The 19,004-nt window shown below is 43.0% G+C and overlaps 1 protein-coding gene across 2 annotated transcripts in view; it reads right to left on the bottom strand.

Annotated features, from left to right (window-relative positions):
* Positions 1-19,004, bottom strand: part of meis1b (Meis homeobox 1 b) — a 57,427-nt gene that overhangs the window by 27,435 nt on the left and 10,988 nt on the right. For both annotated transcript variants that reach the window (XM_079473555.1, XM_079473556.1), the window contains exons 7-8: positions 18,184-18,295; positions 4,368-4,513 (exon numbers count right to left, since the gene is read on the bottom strand). In XM_079473555.1, the coding sequence (XP_079329681.1) occupies positions 4,368-4,513; positions 18,184-18,295 (258 nt within the window). The remainder of the gene's footprint in view (positions 1-4,367; positions 4,514-18,183; positions 18,296-19,004) is intronic.

Raw genomic sequence — 19,004 nt, 5'->3', positions numbered from 1 at the left:
TCAAGACAGCATATTGTCACCTTGTTGCTATGGCAATATGAGTTGCAGGATCAAACTGATAGAACACCCAGCACTCCATTTTACAGAGAACTTTCAAGACATAACACAATGCAAACATTTAATTAAATTTGGATCATTTGTTAAAATCTGTGGATCTTGTTTAGAATTATGTCTAAATGTGGAGAACTGTCCTCCAAATTCTACACTTCAATGCGCTACACCATGTTTATTCCTTTGCTTTGCACAAGTGAATGTGGGATACATTTACTGTAGCAGTAAATTAAAATGGACTTTGAGTGAATTCAAATGGACATGTAGGAAAATGTGCTGCTCTTAGACAAATGTATGACACCCTGCTAGTGTTGTTTAAAAGTAAAAATGAGAAGTCCAGCCTCCTGAAAACTCCTCTATGCTTTCCAAACACTACTTCTCGAGGAGGTCATATGCTGAACATCTGTAATTTTGCCCAGGAAATCATCAGCAGGTCAACTCAAACCTGACTCTTTCCCCTGACTCCAGCTTCCAACTATTGGGCAACAAATTCAGCCCAACTCCCTGAAGAGGACGCAACCCGCTCACCCCCTACCCCCACCCTCGCTGGTCCATCCAGCCCAGGTCCCTCTGCAGGATTCAGTCCATCAAGTGCAGAAATGACTTATAGCATTTTTCACACCTGGTTCTGCTCAAGATGCTGCACAGTTAAGGTTTTGCAAAACGTGCTCCCAGTGAGAAAGCAAAAAAACAAGAATGTTGCCTCCACCAGAATTGTTACATGTGTGTGAAGAGGGTGCTAAAATGGAGCCTAATTGCATTAAAAGCGATTATGCTTTCCAGTTTTCTCTTCGAACACACATTGCGCTGTGGTTGGCATTTTACGAGCTGCGATGGAGGCTTCCACACGCTCTCTGGTTCTGTGTACAAACAAGATGAGGCCCATAGCCTGGCGTGCCAGCCCAGTATTCAGCTGTTCCAGGATCGGGCCTCACCGCGGCTGCATAGCAACAATCTCAAGTCTGGCTTTCATCGAATTACTCTATCACCTAATTTTGCAAATTGCCCGTTTACTGGGGGGGTGAGTGCAAAAACATAAGCACAGCAGGATTTGGGGCAATGGCTTCCATTTATTACTCATTTCTTGTTAAATTAAACAAGAAAATACTGTTTGTGAGATAGAGGGTGAAAATCAGAGGGGAACGAGGAATGGGAAGAGGGGGGTGTCCAATTTCACGGCCACAGGAACAGGAAAGCAGCCTAGTGCACCCAGCATTCCTCTCCAGGATGCCAGGCACAATTACACTATCTTTGTTCAGATAAAATAAAAAAACAAACAGCAGTTTAAGCAGGAACAATAACAGTGAAGTTTAGGCCCTTTTTTTGCTTTGCCACAAAATCTATTGGAATGTGTTCACACCAGCTTCACAGCTTGCTAAAATGTTTGTGAGTGGTGCGTAATTATCTTAAATCTCTCCATCCTCTCTTACTATTCTGATATCTACAAACCGCCCTCTTCCACTCAATCTGCAAAGCGGCTAATAAACAGCAACTGATTAAAGAGAAGCTTCAGGGAGTTGCATACTGTATATCTCGACGCTTATTGTTTTCTCTCCACCCGAACAGACTGTCAGAATAATCTTGTACCACCACCCACCTCACACTTCCGTCTTGGCACAATGACTTTATTGACTGATTCATGGGACACACAAAGAGCATGTTCTTAGCGTGGTTTGGCCGAGAACTACATTGTGCATATATAATCCATATTTCTGTTAGATGGGCTGGCTGTGAGTGTTATTTGTGCTGCTTGTTAATTGCTGCCATCTTTATCTCCAAGGACCAGACCTGAGGACTGTTCCTTTACACATTGATTCAGAGGAAAAGGGACATCAGGAGTTCAGCAACTACCACTCTCATCAATCCTGTACTCTCTTATACGTTCTACCGCTTCTTTGTGGTCGTGGTTGAGACTTTCCAATGTCCTTTCAGTAAAAGACAGTTGGAGGTGGAAGCCAAGACGACTGCTTTGTCTATGGGGTCAGTCAACCATGTCTCACGTGCTGCGAGTTGTTTTGTTCACACAAATGCTGATCTGTCAGTGCGAGGTGGTTGAAGCAATGACTGAAACTAGTCTAATAAGTTGGGTGCAAGACATTTTTTATATAAAGTCTCTGTCTTAGAATTAAAGTTAACTTCCTTTTTCTCTCTCTTTCTCCCTTTTAGCAAGAAATCCATTTCATGATATAATTTTTTATATTCTTGCCTTACTTCATCCAAAGATTTAAGGATTGTTCACACTAATATAGTTCAAGCTTACACTATGTAAATAAAAGCAGCACATTGTGGCTATTGCTAATGAAAGTGCAGATTCATGACATGATACAGTTGGATACTGTAGTTGTGTAGGAATGTTCTCTAGCAATGACCAGCACAGTCATTCAACAGCCCCCGGTGATTTCAGCGTGAATGTGCCTTTAGTTCCTCCATATTGCCTCTATAGATTTATTCTAATCTTTTTTATATATATTTTCTAAAATCATTATTGCTTCTTGCCTCTGTTACCAGAATGCTAGAATATTCTGGGTGGTTGCCATGGTATTTCTAGGGCGTTACTATGGTGTTCTGAGTGATTTTAGCATGTTGCTATGCAGTTGCTAGTATGGTTGCTGGGTCCCAGATCATACCAACCTCTCAATGTAATTCAATGGGTCTTTTGCCTATTATTCATCCACCAGGGCTAGCACATTTTAACTCAACAAATCTTTATTGGGTGTATTTTTTAGGTTTTAAGATTTATTTAAAAACGACAATGCACGATTATACAGAATACCCAATGCCAAACCCTAACCTACAAAAAGTTTACACTTCTACTGTCCAACAAGATCTTGGTAAAATCAGCCAATTTTCCTAAACAAATTTCACCCCAAATAAAATCACACACACAAACACTTAAAGGCAGAAAAAGTCCTCAATGACACAATACTCTTTTGGTCAGCCAAGACAAACTAATTTCCCTTCTCTCTTTGCTCTTGTGGATATTCCACCATGTTGTGTGTGTGTTTGTGTTTGTGAACTGGCAAATGGCCTTCTTTTCACACACCTTCTCCTGGGGCCCCTAAAAGTGATAGCTGGTGGGGGCTTTGAGAGGTTGCATGTGCGTGCGTTGGGGGGCGTGCTTGGGGCAGGTGAAGGTTCTGGGAGGCCCGGGTATAGTTTTCTGTGGAAATGGGGAGTGAGAATGTAGGGGCTTTTGGCACTGATCAAATGGGCTCCCTTTTGACTCCAGTTTGGTCAGAAACACATTTCCTTTCAACACCTAAAAACACACACAACATGCCCCTATTAGCTACTCCAGTCCACAGTCATAAAGTGAGCCGCTTACAGAGTGAAAGCTTTAGTAACATGTTTATTGAAAATCACCTACATGAACATTTTACTGTCTTTAATTAAGATACATTATTATCATGAGCTGTTTGTTTAGAGTATGTGTGTGTTTATGAGACTGGCAGACATGTGTTAAGTCTGAAAGAAGTGTAGATGTGGAGATTTAGTCATTTAGTCGAGATAAGTGGTGTCTTGACAGCACTCGGATTACTTTGTGGTAAAGAAATAGAGGAAGTGAAATCCATCAAAGCGAAAGGAAGAGTCAACCACATCAATGGCCCCTGCTGCTCTATCACTTCTTCATGGCAGGTGTGGACAGCCACAGTAAGGGAACTAACCACCAGCTAAAAAAACACACGTACTCCAACGAACAGATAGCCTGTTACCTGTAATATAGATCTACAGCGGCCCTAACACTATAAGGACACTTAAAATGTATGAACGCCGATGTATTACACCTCTCTAGGAAGCTTGATATTTTAGAATTATTGGTGTCAAATATATATTTAGCGGCTAATATTCACCTCACATGTACACCTTCAAAATAACCATCCTTGTCCTTTCTTTAATATAAATCCACTTGCTTTGATATTTTATGTAATGCAATGAAATTCATAAGTGTGTCACAGCTTCCCCCGTAATGCCCTTTTTATGTCATTTTGAGCCGGGCAGTCATCGCTTATACAGATAACACACATTTTCCACAAATACCAGCTGGATAGAAAAGGAAATGGCGGCTTACTTCTGTAACACATATCTCTGCTATCTTTAGCTGGAGGCTGCTTTTTTCTTGGCTTAAAACTTATAGAGTGTGTGCGGTTACGGCTAAGGAAGATAAAGCAAACGTGTGTGTGTGTGTGTGTGTGTGTGTGTGTGTGTGTGTTTGAGAGAGCATGTGTGTAGCATCAACATTGCATTTAACCATTTGGCTAGCTTTGAGGTGCAACATGCAGTGGTGGCTGTAGAAGACTAAAAATAGAATAACTCACCGTCAAATGCTGGAAGAGCCATGCCCTCATGATGTTTGTTGCCACTTTAGGGAAGATGCCACGTTTTTTATTCCTCTTTTTCTCCTTGTCTGGGTCATCATCATCTCCTGTGCTGGGTGATGCCACACTGTTGTCCAGCCCGTCACCTGTAAAAACACACACATATAGGACATCAGTGGACCTGGCTCTTCAGTTTCTAGTCACTTTTTTAAGAATTAAGTAGATCTATATTTGGCATTACCACACTAAAACAGTCTAAGGTCACAAGTAACTTTCACCTGCTTCTAACTATAGTTTCAGTGATCACATCACAAAGTATCTGGACCCAGATCACCTGCAACTGATGTTGAAATCAGGTGTAAACGGGGCCAGTATTGCACAAAAGGCACATGCATTTTGTGTTTTCAAAAACTAGGCAACGTAGAAAACTGGCAACAATGGTGCTTCAGCACAGCTTTGAAGCATCACATCTGAATGCATTCATTTTTAATACTTTTATAAATAACCCCCCTTTCTCATCCCCCACAAAATGCTCTAAGAGTCAGAGAGAGGCAGTACAATGGGTTTTGTATGGTCGCATTTCCCCCCTGCCTTCCAACACAGTGAGTCACCAAAGAATTGAGAATGACAGAGAGATTTAAAGCTTTATTATCCCAAGGAAATATTGATTGAAGCTCGCCCAGATGCATTTTTACCTCAGGTGGGGGAGTTACACGCTATTAAAAAGAGAAGAATTAGGGTTGAATATGGCTGCTGCACAAAACAGACACTTTTCAATGCGCTGCATTTTAATATCAATGCTGCATGGGTGCTAGCACCAACCTGTGGGTGCTCGATAAGGCTTTATTATGGGCAGTACGACATAACTGTGTGCACAGTTTTCATACAGATCCCCAATTACCATTGGCATTCTCCACCCCACCACCGAGAAGACTTCTCATAATTGTTACTATGCGATTCAGATAATAACAATAAAAGAAACACAAGCAAGGTAAACAACTGCACATTGCCAGGCATTCAATAGCCGAGGCGAGGGAACGGAGAAAGTAACTTATTGATTACGTATAAAGTACTTCCAAAAGCCTCAGCGCTATTCGTGCAGAGAGATTATGGTGGGTTAACTCCTTCTCTTGCCGCAGCTTTCAGCCGGCGACATAAGGCACCTGTATCATTGATAATTAATGGAAATGTCTGCAGTAATCCAGTCGGAGATAATTTTTTTCCCAGCTTCGTGCATCAATAGAATAATCAAGGGTCTAAAAGAGTCTTTGCTCCCCATTACCTCAGGCAAAAGAATTCCTGAAAGCATGCCTTGCGGGCACCTGAATTATATACGCCATTAGTAGAGCGAAGGCTTTCTACATTCCATATAAAACACTCCGCCAACCCTCTCCGCCTAGGAGAGAAGCCCCAGAAAAGGCTGAGACTTTTTAAGTGAAGACTTATGTAGATGCAGTGTCTTTGGCTTTTACACAAGGGCACTTTCCTTTGGCATTTCACTTGCTGAGAAACTGACCAGAGCTGAATCGCCCTCCCCAACACAAGTGGACACAAAAAGAGAACACACACTATAGGACGTCAAAAGCGAGATTCAATTACATCATTAACTTATGCCAAAACAGCTTAAAGAGCAGTTTGTCTTCCTACTGTTTTTAGACAAAAAGAAGCTTCCAGTTCCTATCTGGGAAGAAATAGCACTGCTGGTTTGTAATCTTAGACACCATTTTCATTAGAAGCAAATGCTTCAAATCCGGTGTAAAGACCAGTACGTGTTCAGCAAAGCCTAAAATAATAAACCCAGGGCTTGTCCCATGCGACTTAGCAAAACAGAAGCAAACACTGGATATCAGGTCAGAGGGGGGAAGATGGAAGAGGGGTAAAAACAGAGGGCAGGGGTTGTTCGAGTGATGTCTGAGGTAACTGTTGCGTGTGTGTTCTCTTGAGCTTTCCTCTTCCGTCTCCTCTAGCCTTTTTGAACTATTTAACCTCCTTCCCCAATATTTTCCCCTAAAGACTGACCTTTGAGGACCCTTTAAGGGGGGTGGATTCAAGCTGTTAATGTTATTGGCATTTTCATGTTTAATGCAATTTGGCTAATTTTGCTTCTTTAAACACATTATAATATGTACACTTATTTCAGTGAATTCTGTCAAATTGTGTGGAATTCTTAACCCCTGTAAATTTTATTGTTAGTTGAATTTTAATGTGATTTAATCCCAATGTATATTAGCACAGCCGGGCGCTAATTTCATCTTCATATCGCAGCTTCTGTGATGGCGCAAGCTTACGGCAGTATCTTTTTGTGTCAAAATGTAAGCACGTTGCTGAGCTTCCGCACTCTTCCCGCACCAAATAAAGACGAAGGATGGCGGCAAGTCTGAAAAGGTGGAAATAATCATAAAAATGATGCTAGTCCATAAACAAGCTCACAGCCTCATTAGTCCAGCAGCAGGCTCCTCTGGCAGATTTATGCGCCTTTTCGCTGATGCCATGAGGAAATGCCACGGGCGAACTTTGGCCAACTGCTAATGGGTTATGACAGCGTCTTAGCAACTAGCATGGAGGGGTGGGGGGGGGGGGGTGTGCAGTCCGGTTTGCCACTGACAGAGAGAGAAAATGTCATCTCATCTGGCCATGTGTGGTGGAGTCTACGCAGCAATTAGAGAGCAGGCCAGTGACTGGAGCAGGCCAGAGGCTGAGGAGGATGCCCCGCGGCTAACCAGGGAGAGAATTTTTTATGACCCCCTCGTACGCGCACACACATCCGCGTGCGAGAACAGCCTGTGATGCTCTAGCTGCCTGCCTGGATGCTGCTAAAATCAGGTTAGCTCCAAACATGCCTTTGTCAGCCAGCTCCTCTGATTGGTTCATCCGTTCCATCTCAATACCTGTCTCCTGCTCTCTCCAGCTGTCTCTCTTTCTATCTCCACCACTCGCTCTTACTCAAGGCACTCTGACATTATCAGAAAGATGTAGGCTAATCTGTTATGATCTGATTACTCAAAAAGGCCACTACCTGTTTCTCTTGCCTCTTGTGTACACAACTCCAAAGTGTCAGCCATTTTTCTTGCTGGTTTGCAAATTAGCAGAGTGGCACTTCCGATCCATCGAGCACATCGCCATTGTGACACAATGTCAAGCGTTTATTTACATACCATGAGAAAGATGAAGTCTTGCAGCCTAGATAGTTTGGCTTATGCAAGTTATTGGATCAGCTAAGCTGGTTGGTCTACAAAGGTTTTTGGTTGAAGTAACATTTTTGCAGCACAACACAAAATTGCAATTTATTTGTCGGGCACAATTATTAGCATTCCAGATGAAGAAAGCAGCATGCAAACCTCTAATAAACGTGACATGCTGGTGATCAGCTATGCTGTTTAAATCTAATATTCAAGCCAAGAGTTATGAGTCAATTTGTCATAGCTCACACGGTACAGCTTCTTGCCCTTTAAAACAATTTTAAGAAGTGTTTTGACCAAATTTTATTGTCCATGGCCTGATGGATGTGGCCAAGCTGTGGAAACAGAATGGCTTTTCCTTTACACCACATTTGGTCCATGGATGATTTCAAGAGCACCTCTGGCCTTTCCCCGCAGAGGGAGTCAGGTGACTTGTGTTGGTCTCTCGCTCTCTCCCTTTTAACATTCAAACACACACTTGCACGATTCTGCTATGGCTTGTCCAGCAAAACCTCAGTCTTAAGGGCCCGCCATCCTCCTCCTTTTCACTATGCACACATTCACACACACAGAGTTGCACATAAAGAGAGCGAGGGAAAGAGAAGAGGGGAGGGTTGGGGAAGTAAAGATAAAGCCGGTTTCATTGTATTCAGGCCATTCACATGGTTAGAAAGGACCAGGCAGCGGGGGTTCCCTCTGCATGGGTCACAAGCGCCTCCCACCTCAAAATATTCTGAACATGCAGGAATTCCTGCGGTATGATTCCCGACAAGAGACACTCAGAGCCTGCCATACACGTGGTGCCCCACCATGCATTTTCTGTTCCTAAAATACATAAAAACATTAGTAGCGGTCTGCTGACTGTAATCACTTGCTCTTCTACGAAAATATGCCTAGATCTATGCCTAGAAGACAAAAATATAAAAGCTGAGGGCTTAATGAGATGCGACATGGCAGCAATATGGCAGATCTTTAGATGAGTTGACTGTTTGAGATTTGATTACTTGCGTGATGTGATATTGCCCTGTGCAGCTGTGCGTATTTGTATTTACGCTCAACTTTCCAAGGTAAATACCTTTTTTGCCATTCGTGATTACGAAGAAAAAAACGGCACTGTACTAATACTAATCTGCAGAGTCGTAATTACAATCCGTAATTACCGAGGATTCATTTTAAATAAAGACAGAACTGCAGGCATCTTAAATAATGACAGTGTGTGCTTTTTTTGTTCTTTCCTTTTGCATATGATGACAGAGACAGATCTGTAATTCATAATTTGGGGAAAAAAGAACGTAATTACAACTCTTTCAGTGGTACCTTGTGCATCTCTGTCATTGCCTCGCAGCGGGGCTAACTGAGAGGGTAATAAGTGCATAATGTGGCTCGTATTCGGCGCTATAAAACCTCTAATTAAACTGAGTCACCCTAGCTGAGAGCTCCTCATGCATATTCCCAGGTCTCCAGGATCAGGCCGTTGACATACCCACAGGTGATGGCAAAAATGTCATTGCAAATGTTACGTCTCGCTTTCGTCCGTGTCTGTGTAGGGGTCACTTCCACTGAAGCCCCCGACACGTTAGAAAGCGTACTGGGGCCCAGGGGCACAAACACAGCATTTAAACTGCAGTCTCTCTCACTCTTCACCCCCTCCCCTCCTCTTTTCATTCTTCCTCCAGGCCGTGTGTCGAGGGGGAAAATGGTCAAATGAAAGTGTAGGGCCCCGAGTTTACCCTTTCATGTCGAGCACTTTTACTGTGTAACTATTGATTTTTTCTCCTTTGTAATTTTTTTTTAATCTGAAGATATAAGGCGGATAGAAAGGCAGGCTGGGAAAGGTTCAAACGGGAACACTTTAAGAGCCCTCTGATTCCACTGAGGCAACACACACACACACTTACAAAGAGTATACATACTCTCTCTCTCCACTCTCTCTCAGACAGCTTTTGACACCTTCTCCAGGGCCAGCTTTGTTCGATATCCAGGCAGACCGGATGGCTGAGAGGTGAGTGTTTTTTAAAAAAAGGAACATGACTCGCAACAAAAGCTAAGAGCTCTCGCTGGCTCGCAACAACAGCACCACGGCAGCAATTTGCCCGGAATACTTCTCATCCACCAAAGGATGCTTATAAACCTCTCATCTTCTCTAGATAAATCTAAAACAATATACACACGCCTAAATACAGACATGACACCCGTCCCCTGACTCCAAATATCGGTAACAGACCAATGTCTATCTGTTGGAAACAACTGCTCTCTTTTGTATCGTTCCTTATAGTATATTTTGGTAATGAGCGAAACGGTACCACGGCCGCGTGGTTAACTGCGGCGGTCTTCATTATTGGCTTCTGGCAGATAATTTTCCACATGGCGGCTATCTTAATGACACAGGCTGAGATAAGTGGTCTAATGCACAGGGATTTTCCCCAACCGCTGTGTATCGCCATCCATTGGGCTGAAGTATAGTAGATAATATGAGGGTATTTCGCTACTAATAATAGCCCGCTTGGCTTCTCCCACGCTTGTTAAATGAAGTTAACATGGAGAGCAAATAGTGCGGCGGAATTACACATGATGAGCCCTACTTATAAAGAAAAGGGGCGGCACTGTTATGACTAAAAAGACTAGGGTAAAATTAAGTCATCCAAGGGATGAACTGAACTGTAACATCAAGGCGCTGTACGTTCTTTGCTAGGCTGCTCGTCGTTCAAATCAGCAGTTCAATCCTGCATTTAAATACTGCATTGAGTTAAAAGAAGATTGCGGTGCCTCCTTTTCTGATCAGCACTTAGTTCAGGTTGTTGGTCAGTTACTTTAGGAGGGCAGCAATAGGATGCCCTTCACTCAAAGTGGCAGATTAATTATGCCTAAACATGTTGCACTGAGTGTAACAAAGGCCTCCGTTTTGACTTGCTGTGGCCACAGGAAGTGGAATGTGGGGGGAATTGTAGTTCTATCAGCTTGGGGTGAAGCAGAGAGATAAGGCTCAGAGCTGGAAGTGACGGAAACAGAGCTCGGCTGAACGTCTGCTTCCTGACAGCAACAGAGCAGGGCCGGCTGGACGTGGGTGATACCATTACAACTCTACTATTGAGACCACAAAACATGCACACTAACACATATTCACAAAGAACACGGAGAGCTCAGGGGACTTTTTATGGCCAGAACCTTTACATTTTTTGGTTATCAACATGGGAATCTTTCTGGTTCCTGCCATTCTTTGACTTATTCGGGCTCCCAGGGCACAACTGGTGATTGGGTTACCATTTGCCAAAATACAAGCACACACATGCATTTACATTCTCTCAAGCACACATTAAAACAAATACTCCCTCTTTCCATACACATACACACCCTTTCAAAGCATACACACTTTTGTTTGTTTGTTATCTCTCTTTCTCTCCTTAAATCTTAAAAAAAAACGCTCGAGGAGGTCTTTATCTTTCGCCCTAAATCTCTTCAGCAGGTATCCATGTCAAAAGACTGGGGCTGGGCTCTGGGAGGGGATTGTTTAGTAAGGGTCAGTCCCGGGTCAAGCTTTCGGTCTGTTGTTAACACAGCCCTCCCCCCAACCTTTTTGCACCAGCCTCCATCTGTACACACCTCCATCCATCTACCACAACTCCAAACCTCCAGCACCCCAGCAAATAATCCCTCTCTGTGAGCGGCCTCTGGTGACAAATACAAAGGTCAAATAGCTTTAGCACACAGTGCAGGGGAAGCCAAATTCCCCAAATATGGAGCTTTGGTGGTGTTTGCTTGCATGAAATTGGCTTGCTGGGGTGTCGTCTCCAAACAGACCTGGTAAATTCTTTGGTTCTTTGTTAGGCTTCATGCATTATGGTCTTTGTGATGGAGCCTCTGACAGGTTGAAATTGAATGATTTTTCAGTCAAGCAATAGAAAGTTCAATTGAATTCAATAGGGTAAAGTTCCAAGTAACTGGAAAACAACGATAAAGCATGTGGAAATACCAAAAAATGGACACAGACAGCTTTATCAAAAAAGTATTTTTGACGTTTTGCAATACTTACGCTAATCATATATCACATGCCTGTGTAACAGTTCCAGGACCTCACACGCACAGTATCAGTTGTTATCGGCAGGAAAATATTACTTGCACAGTATTGTCGGCAGGGCAGCATATGGCAAACTAGCAGCAGGCCACTCATCCTCATCCTCTTTGGAGGTTAAAATTAGCACAATACTGTTTGTGGCTTTAAGCTGGACTCGAACCCACTGTGATACCACTAATAAAAAGGGCTGGCCTCCTGCTTAGATAAAGAATGTGCATCCCTACAGATCACAGATGGATTATCCTGCTGGGATAATGTTTTGTCCTGAAATTCTTTGCTGCAGATTTATACTTTTTAATCTAAATGTATTTGGAAACAATCTGTCAGCTGCTCATCGTGGCCAACTGATTTGTCACTTACAGGTCAGCGGAGATACTGTAAAAGAGAATTTGCAAGGAAAGACATCTTTTTGGCGGTGGATAACTTTGCTAATCTCTTTATCAAAGGCCTAAATAAACTAAAGACAAGTGCGCGTCACACAGCCAAACAAGAGCTGCTGTCTACTGAACAAAGATTTAAAGCTTGTTTGTTTACTGTCACTCAGTGTTCCTCAAACTCCCTTCTTAACTTCCCCTCTCCATCCCTCCTTCTCCCTCCCTTTCCATTCTCTTCCTCTCTGCCTCCCTGCCGTGGCCTTCCTGCCCTTTCTATCAGGAGAGCCAAGCGGTGATAGCATATCTCTTTGGGTGATATCAGCTCTTTCCAGAAAACTTGGATATGGTGTATCTGACAGACGCCCAGTGGGGCCGCGCTTCTCCTCCCAGGCCGTGCTGAGTAATGTTCACTCAGGTCTTCTGCAGGCAGACCTAATGCGTTGTGACACGTCAGTGATGAGCTGCACTGATTTCTGTCAAATTCACATGAACCTCTGCGGCACAGATCAGATGCCGGGGCACGTCGTGGGGATTTTTTAAACAGAGCCAAGGGTTTTCCCAGCCATTATGAGTTGGTCTAGAGAAAGCAACAAGGATTGTGCAACAAAACCTGACCCCTTTAAACAGTGACCGTGCATTTGACAAATGAACTATGAATTGTGTATTTTACCAACCTTATAGAGAGCTTTTGAGTGCAGTTTGATCTATTTTCAACTGTGAATCAATATTCTGCCCTTGATAATCTATCACTGGTAGTGAGAATAATCAGATTTTTTTATAGTAATGATTGTAGGATGTTTGGCTTGCCACCAAGGTTACTAATATAAGTTTTCAGAGCTCATGTTTTCAATATACATTAGATTACATACCATATACATACATTTGGCAGATACTTTTATCCAAAGCGACTTACATTGAATTATACTATACATATACAATATACTACTATACAACTAGAAGAGCAATGATGACAGTTAGTCCCTGTGAAAGGGATATTTAGCAAACACCAGAAATCTGGTTTTGGCTTGAAAAAAGGGATTGACCAAGAAAGACTTCCCATACACATGGAGACAGATGCAAAGTGTCTACATTGATACACCACAATTATAGCATTTTATCTAAATTGACCATGTGTGTCCCACTAAAACTGAGCATCACGTAGCAAATGACCAAAATTCTCTCTCTCTTTGGGCAAAAAACAACCTAGGTGAAGCAAGAAGGTGAAGTGTGTCATTTTGCGGAGGAGCACCAATAAACAGAATCACAAAAATAATTTAATACACTCTTCATGTCTTCCAATGCTCATCAAACAGACAATCTTGCTCCAAATTCCAAGCAATTATTAAATCAGAGATTTTAGGTATGACAGTCCATTTTCTACAACCAGTGGGATAAAAACGAACCACCCTTCAGCTTTAAGATGATCATTACAACAAGACAAAAATATGTTTATCCCAGACACTCGAACCATAATATAAGAGCACAGAGACTTACAACCAAGAGTGGAAGAGGAAGATGTCAATAGTATTACAGGCAGCGATTTCCTGAGTACACACGGTCAGTATGGGGAGAGGGGTGAAGAAGAAAAGTACTTCAGCAGTAGTTAAATCCCAGAGCAAACAGAAGAGCAAACACAACAGTGTCACTTTATCATACCAGCTTTATGAGTATTATCTGCTCAGAGACAAGGTGCTCAATCAGGCTATGAAAGCCAGTTAAATGCAATGATTAGGAAAGCAGAAGAAACAGCTGATATATGGTAAACGGGAGGGGGATGTTTGCATGCACTTTCCCATTTTTACTTTCCTTGTTACATCAGCATAATCCCAAAGGCAAACTGCCCCTCAGTGTGGGAACCAGTGCCATTTCCCCTTTTTCACCATTGAGCATACACGTGGTCTTATCAGGAGCTGGGCCATAAAGCCATTGCCGGCCATCATTTTCGGAGAAAAAAGTGGTAGCTTGTTAGTTGTGGCATCACTTTTAAGATTCAGTGAGGTCATAAACATGTCAGCATTTGGACTGGATGACGTTCCCCTAGGTAACCTTACAAAACTCACAAGTGTCTTCTGAGGACACAGCTCTGTCCAAGCCTCTGACATCTCAAGGACTTTGTTGTAATGGTTAAATTTAGCCATTTGCAGGCACAACGTGAAATTCATGAGATACATACATGCATACAGGCTTGGAAAAGAGAATGTGATGTTAAATATTAAATAAAATCAGCTTCTTGACAGTACGGTTCCCATGAAACACATGCATTCACTTGCACTTACTGGAAACGACACCATGCTTTCTTTCCCATGTTTTCTTATCCCTTCCTCTCAGTCTTCCTTTATTCTCTGCTCCTTCTATGTGTGTGTATGTATGATGTGATGTGTGAAGTGAATGAGAGAGAAACACAGCAGGGTCGCTCGGTACCAGTCTCAGATCCCTGCACTATAAAAACCGCACACCTTTTATCAGCCATTATGCTTCTGATTTAACCAGATTACTCCACCAACGCACTGCCACTGATACAACGTTCAAGCCTCCCCCTCCTCGTAACACTTTTGCATACACAGAAGAGAATACAGCAGTAACAACCGCTGACTGACTACACCTTAATGACAACACAGAGCTCCCATAGCTCTTTGAAGCACACCACACACACGATTGAAGCGAAAAACTAAGTCAAAGATCGAGGGCAACGAGAGAACCAAGCAGCTTGCACTTAACAGCTCAAAGTGTTTGAGCTAAACAAAGCCAGGACCCTGCTGTAAAATCAAAAAGGAAAGTGATCAGCGGTGTAGTGCACTCAACAATTGAGGAGAGCACTGAAAATAGCGCATGAGAGATGCAGTGGCATGCGGGCGGGCGCTTGCAGTCTGAGCGAAAGAGATAGAAAGGGGCCGGGTTCTTCCAGTCTGCTGGACAATCGTTCCAATTAACGGGTGACTTTGACAAAAACGGGAGGCGGGGGATCGGTGGGCGGATCCAGGCTCCGAGGTTCACTGACATCCTGTCTGCTGGACGGTCTTAGTTGCCAACCAATCGCAGAGCAGAGACGGTGGCTGAGAGCCAATGAGAGCTTTGGCTCAGCCTGACCTTCACACAGGCTGGTCGCAAACTGACCATTAATTCAATGATGACAACAGCACTCATCGCAATCAATCTAACAAAATAATGATCAGTTTGATGCCATGTTATTTAGTTTCAGCTTTGCACTGCACAGACTGATTAAATCCTACAAAAGGAGAAGTCAACCATCTGGGTGACTTTCACAAGAGAGTACAGTACATTCTGGCCTACAAAAATGTTCACATATTTGGGTCACTTTTCTGTAGATTGACCTGTTTACGCTGCAGCCGAATGGTTCGCATTTGTCAATAGTCATCTGGGTTGAGTTCGGACAAAGTAAATTAACTTCTTAATTTACTCTGAATAACTCACACAAGCTCTCTCTGGCTCTCACAGTCTTACCGCAGTACAGTATTAGAGTCCACGGCTCTCCATGTAAATTTATGCAGACCATAACAAGAGCCTCACAGGAACTATTTGACTTGGCACACATGGGGCCTTTCGCAAATGGGTCCTGGTAATTGCTGATACATATCTGACTTCTGTAGTCATCACCTTGTTCCTGGACCCTTTGATGAGGCGGAGGAAACCCAAAGCCTTTCAAAACACTCAGCATGATCTCTGCGTGTGAGAGAGTGTCATTTTTCATGCGCCCTGCCCCTTTTTTTGCTATGGGTTGGGAACGCTCGCTGCAGCCCAAGGGTGTCTCTTTTAATATTGGGCGGGCTCCTGCTTTGCCAAGAGTCTGGAGTGAGCGATACTCAGTCAGAGGCCATAATAATGAATTGTTTTCTTTGACTCTCTGAGGCTGGACGCTCAGAAAAAGATGACTTCAAGAACTCCAAAATACATCCCCCGAGAAGGCAGCTGTTAAACAAAGGCGTGTACATTCAAGAATCTCCAAACAGGCTATGCTAATAGACAGGGTCTAATTAGATATGGGCCGGGCTGTGTCCCTGCTGGACTCCACTCAGAAAGTTTTTATGAGGGGAGGGAGGAGCCCCCCCACCCTTGAGGGGGCTCACACTTTGAAGGGTGCAGAGTCGTGAGCAAGAAAAATACTTTCCTTAGTCAGACTAAGATGCTTTTTAGGTGCGGTATGGAAAACATGGTGTGGATGGTAACCACTGGAACCATCAGCAATGGTGCCAATCTATGCGTTGATGGGTAACAGATGTATAATGTTATACACGTGGGCACAATATTCCTATTCAGTTTGAACGCCTGTTGGGTTTGTTATGATCCAGGGACACTACTATTGCATTGAGGCCACTCTCTATTCGTTATCGTTTTTACTGGTATACTTTTAATCATACAAAACTGTAGTTAGGATGATAGACAGAATAGTTCAAAAGATAACCAAGGTTCTGGCATGAGTTTATTGGCCAGCAGGAAAATGGTGGTCTTGTTGGGATTCCTTACAGAAGATTGTCATGCAGTTAACAGTACTGCTAAACAAGAAGCAATTAACATAATACTTCCACTAAACGTCCATCAGTGTGAATAAGACCGAACTGCTTGAAATGCTCAACAAATTCACATCCCGGTATCTCAGCATCTCCACTGTCTTGTTCAGTAATGTACGGCACAACAAACACTCATCCAAAACAGAGGTGAGGGAACATGAGGAGAGAGACCGGAGGGGGGGACATTAAAAGCCTAACCATAATTGGAAATATGTGAAAAATTACGTGTCACTTTAGTCAATAAAGAGCAAAGGTCACCACAAGCAGGAGCCCAAACTCGGCACAAAATGTGCTCATTAAGGCGGCCAATCAGAGTATGGCGAGCAACCTGGGCTATTAGTCATCAGCCTTCTCACCAACTCGACTGGGCTGGCCTCTCTTGCTCTTATTGCTCTCCTCTGTGAAGGGAGAAAACCGGCGGTGGTAAATAAATCGTTGCTCAGTCATCTGGAACATGATGTGGTCCTTTCTGCTCTCATCCTACTTTGCCTGCTGGCTGTGCAGCCCTCAAACTGCTGCCTTGACATCCCTTTCAATAATAAATGAAGTTGCTTTTTGCCTACAGTTTGTTTGAAACCCTCCTCTACTCCTTGGTCAGGCACCTCCCACGCCTGCTATGATTGGCTGAAGCATACACATGCCAATGACAGCACAGAACAGCTGACTCTGCTTAAGGTTTGAATTTCTTTGACATGATGAGGTGAGTGAAATTGGCTTTTTTTAGTTTTAAGTCCTTTGAGAGCGAAATCCTTACAAGACGACATCTAGTTATTTGTTTTTTATCCAGAATGCAAGGGCAAGAGTGGTCTTCAATGAACCGAAGAGAGCACACATCACTCCTCTCTTCATTAAGTTACATTGGCTCCCTATAGTCACTCGCATCAAATTTGAAGCTCTACTCTTGGCTTACAAGACCAACACTGGTTCCGCACCCCCATATCTTCACTCGCTATTACCGACTTATGTACCCACCAGATCCCTATGCTCTGCTGAATAAATTGTCTTGTAGTGCCATCCCAAAAAGGGAAAGAAATAACTCTCACGTACCTTCTCTGGATCTGTTCCACGTTTGTGAAATGATCTACCCGCTTCTACAAGATCAGCAGATTCTTTAGAAATCTTTGAGAATCGTCTGTTATTTTGACCTCATTTGTAAGTCGTTTTGGATAAAAGCGTCTGCTAAATAGCTAAATGTAAATGTAATTTCTTTTCTTTTTTTTTGAGGAATTTATATATATATATATATATATATAGCTATGCTTTTCTTAATGCTCATTCAAAAAATGGTGGACTGGAATATAACAGCGCACAAAGCTTCATCAGTAAAATAGTGGTTCTGTTAAGACTGTCATCACCAGCGGCTTTCTTGAGACAACCTGTCCAGATGAGCCCAGAGAAAGGCTCATTAATTCAGACTTATCACAACCAGCTGATGGACCTACGCCACATCACAGAAACATCTGCTTTAACTCTCTCCATCCGCATGCTTAGCTTTTATTCTACCAGCGTTCTTCTTTTCGGTAGATGTGCTACTTGCCTTCCATCACCTCACAATCTCAAAATAATTTCAACATAAACTACATTAAAAAAGTTGCAATAATGACCCGCTGCAGTAATTGTTCATTATCTTTTACACACAGGTAAAAGGACGTCTCAGTGCCTTACCTTGCTCGCTGCTGTTGTCACCGCTGTGCGAAGTGTGTCCTCCACTAGATGGTCCCGGTGTGCCCCCAGAGCGTGTAGAAGCTGTATCATCATGGTCTCTGTTCCATGAGGTCTAAATGATGGAGAGAGAGAGAAGGAGCCACACAATTGGGCATCAGATCACATGGACACATGCACACATTGCAGTTAGAGTTACAAAGACAGCCAGCCCTATCAGATGTTCTTCATTTGGTTGTTTTGCAGGGGAAAGGCCCTCGCCTCATGCCGCACCCTCACAAGAAAATTCAGTCTGTATGGTTCGCGTAAGCAATAGATGAAACCCTGTCACCGCACTTTCAATGACAACACCCAGCTGCTGGAAGCATATCTCATAACAAACGCAATGTCGGAAAACAACTACTGTAAAAACATTACAGCAATTTTGAAGTAACAAAAACTAGACTTTAGATAATAAACTCTCGCATTACCCGAGACAAGATATCCATAGTCCAAAAATTTAAAGAGAATAAAGAGTAATCGCTAGCCCTTAAAACTGTGTGTGTTGCGGCAAAAGCCTTAACATCTACACGCACTGACTAACTTGAGATCTGTGAAAATACGACAAGAGCCTGTCAGCCTTTCTTATATCCCAGAGCGAGGGAGTGTATGTGTGTGTGTGCTGGCGAATCAAAATGAAATCAAATAAGAGCCCATTCTAGTTGAAGTTGGGAAGAGGAGGGGAGAAAAAAAGAGTGAAAAATCCTATTGACAATTAAGCTTAGGTGTATAAAGGGGTAGAAAGTGTCAGCTGTTGGACGGATGGTATGTGGCAAATGGAGCAG

The sequence above is a fragment of the Barbatula barbatula genome, assembly GCF_947034865.1.
Source record: "Barbatula barbatula genome assembly, chromosome: 14".
NCBI lineage: Eukaryota > Metazoa > Chordata > Actinopteri > Cypriniformes > Nemacheilidae > Barbatula > Barbatula barbatula.
The sequence above is the reverse complement of the archived record's forward strand: the minus strand, read 5'-3'. Positions and strand labels throughout refer to the sequence as shown.